The 5,976-nt window shown below is 41.4% G+C and overlaps 1 protein-coding gene across 1 annotated transcript; it reads right to left on the minus strand.

Annotated features, from left to right (window-relative positions):
• Positions 1-382: 382 nt before the first annotated feature.
• LOC124264533 lies at positions 383-5,667 on the minus strand. The gene is made up of 3 exons (XM_046699277.1): positions 5,628-5,667; positions 2,664-2,770; positions 383-1,458 (listed from the first exon to the last, which is right to left on the minus strand). The coding sequence occupies exons 2-3, from the start codon at positions 2,763-2,765 to the stop codon at positions 535-537; spliced, it is 1,026 nt and encodes a 341-aa protein (XP_046555233.1). The 5' UTR covers positions 2,766-2,770; positions 5,628-5,667; the 3' UTR covers positions 383-534.
• Positions 5,668-5,976: the final 309 nt, after the last annotated feature.

Consider the following 5,976-nt stretch of genomic DNA (forward strand, 5'->3'; position numbering starts at 1 on the left):
AGTCTATGCTGAAGTATGTAAGTGTGACAACCGTAAGTCTGTGCTGAAGTATGTAAGTGTGACAACCGTAAGTCTGTGCTGAAGTATGTAAGTACGACTTCAGTACGTCTAGGTTAGGCATGTCAGCACGACTACAGTCAGTCTATGCTGAAGTATGTACGCGCGACTGCAGTAAGTCTATGCTGAAGTATGTAAGGGCGACTGCAGTAAGTCTATGCTGAAGTATGTAAGGGCGACTGCAGTAAGTCTATGCTGAAGTATGTAAGGGCGACTTCATTACGTCTAGGTTAGGCATGTTACTGTTAGCACGACTACAGTCAGTCTATGCTGAAGTATGTACGCGCGACTGCAGTAAGTCTATGCTGAAGTATGTACGCACGACTGCAGTAAGTCTATGCTGAAGTATGTAAGGGCGACTTCATTACGTCTATGGTAAGTGTAGAAGTACTACTACAGTAAGTCTATGCTGAAATATGTAAGACCAACTATCGTGAGTCTATGTATGTAAGTAGCGCTGAGATGGACCGGTCGACTTCAGCCGGACGTCAGCCGTTTCAGCTCCCTCCTGTAATAGTTCGGTGCATGTTTTCCATACAGACTATTCACCTTCTCCATATCAACATCAAGTGAATACATTATGGTTTTAAGACGTTCCACCATGGCATTCACATTAGACTTGAACCTCCGCAACTCGTCTGTCCGTGGACCTGGTTCATGGCCGACTTCCTCCAGGACTCCCTCCAGCTCCTTCAACATGATCCCCACCTTCATCCTCGAGTCGATCATGTTTAACCCAGACGATGGAGATGCTGATGACGCAAACACATACTTGTAGTGAAGATCCGTGATGTCCGATTTGCGAACCTTCTCAGCAAACTTCCCCAGCTCTTGTTCCATCTTCTCAACCTTCTGAACGCAATCCTCAATGTCTGACATTGAGGTGAATTTACGTTTCAACACCAATGGTTCCTTATTAAACGGCGAATAGTATTCGGCATATAGAGTGCAGTTACCGGAATAGGAACTGGCGTACGACCGAATAGCCTTGCTGCAGGATGCACCGAACACAGATACCTCACCTTCTGTTTCGGATGAAGCACTGCTTGAATCCTGCTCTGTATCCATTTGGACAGTAAGAGAGGCTTCACCTCCAATACAAATAGCATTGACATAGTATGTTGCTTTTCGGCAGATATCCTTCTTGCAACGATTTTCGTTCAACGCTGTGGGAGGCTGTAGTGAAAGAGTACCTTTCTGTATCCTGCAAATGCTTCTCACAGTGAGAGAGTTTTTGCTTCTGTTCGAAGTGTCGTGTTGACTGTAAGACCCTGAGGCCTCTGCGAGCCCCCAAAAGACCGATACCTTCACCGAAGCCTCCAGATCCCGTGAGTGACTGCTGAGGTCTCTTCCAGCTTCTCGTTGGTAGACACAATATAGATGTGGACTCTCAGCAAAATCCTGAAACAAATTTCATCAACAGTCAACGCCTCCGTCACTGTAAGGCAAAACTGATTTTGCATGTTTTCATGACAATGAATATTACCTTTTGTCAGATTAACATTTTTCATTCTTGTGTTCTAACCGCTTTCCCCTTGGGGGGTTCGAATCAGAATATGTTTCTGGTACTCTGTTCTTCACGTTTTATATTGATATTTGTGACATGGCTGAGTCTATTATTCCAGTCTGCCAGTTTTGAAATGGTGGTGTGTGAATAGTCGAGTTTGGACGACTTAAGCCACTGAAGGGCCACTGATCAATGTCCCAAATCTCAAAACTAAGGCGTCGAGGAAAGACTTAAGATAAGAGTCTGAAACATGATCTAAATAAATCCCTTTCTGACAAACCAAGGGGTGATGGGTGTTAAACTTAACCCGGGTCCCGGGTTCCAAGTCGGACAAGATCGGGAAACATTTACAGCCAAGAGGGACTACATCTGGTAACTATAATGACCAATATATCCTAGATCAGGTAACTATGGTGACAACGACATACTAGATCGGGTAACTATGGTGACAACGACTGACTAGATCGGGTAATGCTCGACAGGGTGCCAGCTCGACAGGGTAACGAAAGAGAGAAAGACAGACCGGAAGAGCATCTAAATTGACCCGTACAGCCTAGATCGAGTAACTAGTGACTGAGATCGGCAAGATCGATGAACTGTGGTAACTAAATCCGATGAACTATGGTGACAATAGTGTACATGGTACTTTCATTTGGGCCAACAGAGTATTCAGCTGCAGCCTGTAATTGGGTAAATACAAACAAACAATGAAGTCTTTAAATCATCGAGTCTGGACCTGACAATCCAGTGATCAACAACATGAACATCGATCTACGCAACTGGGATACGATGGCGTGTCAACCAAGTCAGGGAGCCTCACCACCCGATCCCGTTAGTAACCACTTACGACAAGCATGGGTTACTGAAGATCAATTCTAAGCCAGATCACCACGGGTTAGATGGACAGAAACTGAACGACGTTTTTGTCAAAAATGGCAACGACATGACGTGGCCAAGGGAACATTAGGTGTTACTTGACAGTTTAGAAAAAAACAAACATTTCCGAAGAAATTGAAAGGAGACACCGTGTTTCCTACACAACAAAATACTAGCTTAAATACAAATTGGTTTAAACCGTGTCTCGTGTTAATACTCTTACCTCCGAAACGGGGTTTTTGACCATCGGCACTCCATGTGGACAATCGCCAAGTTTCAAAGGTTGATAACGGAGTGGTGTGTCTTTATAAAGGACTTCCATCATTAAGCCTAAATAGAAAACAATGGTTGATCTTTTGTATTAAATGCCGTTAGGGTACCACTGCTTACCAAGGTCTGACTTACATCCACCATTCACCTGCTGGAGTCAAGAGTACTTGCATAAGCCATGTGACATAAATATTATGTGAGCGAGTGAGTGAGTGGGTTTGGGTTTACGCCGCTTTTAGCAATATTCCAGCAATATCACGGCGGGGGACACCAGAAATGGGCTTCACACATTATCCCCTTGTGGGGAATCGAACCCGGGCCTTCGGCGTGACGAGCGAACGCTTTAACCACTAGGCTACAGCACCGCCCATCTTGGTGACACATATACATTCCAAATCGTCCTGTCGAAGAGAAGTCTAATCACATCAATCATGTTTGGATTAACTACTGCTCATTGAGCTATGTATTTTATATGTGAACATTGTATCTGTTACAGTGAGTGGGTAAGTGAGTTTAGTTTAACGCCGCTTTTAGCAATATTCCAGCGATATCACGGCGGGGGACACCAGAAATGGGCTTCACACATTGAACCCGGGTCTTCGGCGTGACGAGCGAACGCTTTAACCACTAGCATACCCCACCGCCCCTGGTATCTGTTATAAAATTATCATGAACTACATACGTGCAAATATAAAGCTTGTGTATGAAGCAAGGGAGAATTGACTTAAACATTCAATATTGACCTTGGTGTTAGACAAGGCGGTAAACTATGCCTCTTTCTATTTTCATTCTTCATTGGGTAATTTGCATAACTACACACGATAACTGTGAAAATAAAATAAGTGCAATTAAATCCCAACTTCGTCAAAGTACTATTTGTTATCTATTTGCTGATGATATCGTATCGAGTACTATTTTTGGTTAGAAAAGCAAATAGGCCATATGGAGTGTTACTATGGTCAATTGAAACTAACTGTTAATCGTACATAGAAATGTTGTTTTCACAAACAAAAATGGTTTTAAAGAAGGTGACATTTCATAAACTGCATCAAGTTATATTATGCATGTAACTTGTCTCGGAATATCCATGCATCACAAGTATCCATTAAAGCAAAAACCACACTGTACAAGGGTTTGGAATATTCAAAAGTACAAACGTTCTGGGGAAATAATCGATAAATCAATTTCAGCAATACATTCTCTATCCTCTGTTAAAGGAGTTAATGTGGAACTATAATCAGTCATACTATATGGGGTGGAGGTAGAGGCCTAGCGTTTGTGCAAGATTTTAGATATCAAAAGATGTGTGTCTGTATGCTTGTAGACGGTCTTGGTACACATACACCAAATGCTATTGTATATAGTGAACGTGGATGGTATGCTATGTATATATACATGCTACTCCCATATTAAAATAATATAACGTTCGTTGCCAGTGTTGAATAATGTCACCCATGAGGTCGTGATATAAAATGATGACTGTTATTGGAAGATTTAAATCATAAAAAGATCATTAAAGATCATGAGATGAGTATATCTTTCTGCTTGTATGTCTATTCTATTCTCTGTTTAGAATTATAATAATAAATAATAATAATAGTGTATATTTATAACGCGCACATATCCACGCTCAGAAGCATGCTCTTGGCGCTACATAAGTACCTTAAAATAAATACATTATATATACAAAGCAAGAAAACTACAATGAATAGGTGCATAATACATAAACAATAAAAGCTATTGAGGATAATATTTAGCAAAGAGGTAGGTTTTGAGATTTGATTTAAAAGAGTCCAGAGATTCAGAATTCAGTGCATACTGTACATGTACTGTACACACCAAACTGCAAACTGTACATGCATGTAACGTTAGTTTATTACCCAGCAGTGGAAACTTAATAACAAAACTACACTTCAAAGCGACGTTTTTCTTCTCGGTTAATTTCGGTTTTATTTTGGGGTATTTAACACGACCGAACGACTTTATTGGCATCATATACGTAAGTGCTATATGTCTGTGTTCTCCTGAGTACTGAAGTAATAAAAGATGACACACAAGCACGTGTGCATTTCCCAGTGTAAGGATGTTCCTAAAGACACTGGGGCGGTGGGGTAGCCTAGTGGTAAAGCGTTTGCTCGTCACGCCGAAGACTCGGGTTCGATTCCCCACATGGGTACAATGTGTGAAGCCCATTTCAGGTGTCCCCCACAGTGATATCGCTGGAGCATTGCTAAAAGCGGCGTGTCATTGGCCAAAGCTACGTTTAACAGTGAGACTTAACTCAATACACGTAATGACTGCGTAAAACCATACTCACTAACGTCTAAAGACACACGATGAGACACGGCAACACTTTTTACAATAATATGTGACTTATTCTGAGGTTCTCGAAATATCGTTTAAAAATTATTTTACGGTACACCTACGGGGATTTCTTTTGACCCGGACAGAGCAACTTCTGGATCAACATGTCATTGTCCAAATCTACGTTTAACAGTGAGACTTAACCCAGTACACTGTCAATCCAAGCAAGAATGGTTAGTCAAAGGGAGATAAGTCAAGATTCATTTGATCCGAGAAATGCGGTCTTCATATTACATGTGAAAGTTTTCATTCCCCCTTACATAGGAACTCCCCATTCCTGTGACATATCAGAACAGTGTGTACGACTGCCAAACAGTGGAACAGATGGATAATGGACAGCAAACACGAATAATTAATCGTTTGGCAGAAAACATTACAGGGGCTCAAATGTTTTCTCACGTTCTGGGAGCTAAATCGGTCGTCTCTATATACATTTTAACATGTGCATTATAAAGTGTTGGTAAAGTCACCCCAGTTTCCATGTAGCGTGTACATAAAATATATACACAGATTTGATGAGTAAATCTAGTTTTGAGGACCTGTACATATTTACCTGCGCTCCTTTCTTGTCTTCCTTGTTTCGGTTTTAACAAGGGGAAGCAACTCTTTCATGCCTCGACGACTGACTCTGAACTAGGTCAAGATGACCCTGCAAACTATGCATTGAATCTAACCCAATACAACTGCAGTTATCTTGTTTTCGTAATCTTTCGTAATAAGGGACCGTTCATAATTTATGGCCGGTGGGGGGTTGGGGTTGGGGTTGATGATTTTAAGGGGGGTCACCCATTTTGTTCTCAGGAGGTAGGGGTCATCAATTTTGTACACATGTTTCTAGGGGGTGTCAGCAATTTTGTATATCAAAATATTTTAAAATTAATTTAAATATTGGAAGGGAGAGG

This window comes from Haliotis rubra, unplaced genomic scaffold, assembly GCF_003918875.1.
Source record: "Haliotis rubra isolate DU_JTF1 unplaced genomic scaffold, ASM391887v1 Scf93, whole genome shotgun sequence".
Lineage (NCBI taxonomy): Eukaryota > Metazoa > Mollusca > Gastropoda > Lepetellida > Haliotidae > Haliotis > Haliotis rubra.

Excerpts from the sequence above, each read along its gene's own strand:
- LOC124264533 (XM_046699277.1), bottom strand. The coding sequence starts at position 2,765 with ATGATGGAAGTCCTTTATAAAGACACACCACTCCGTTATCAACCTTTG. Across the intron at positions 1,459-2,663 it reads TCAAAAACCCCGTTTCGGAG|GATTTTGCTGAGAGTCCACA; the intron begins GTAAGAGTATTA and ends AATTTGTTTCAG.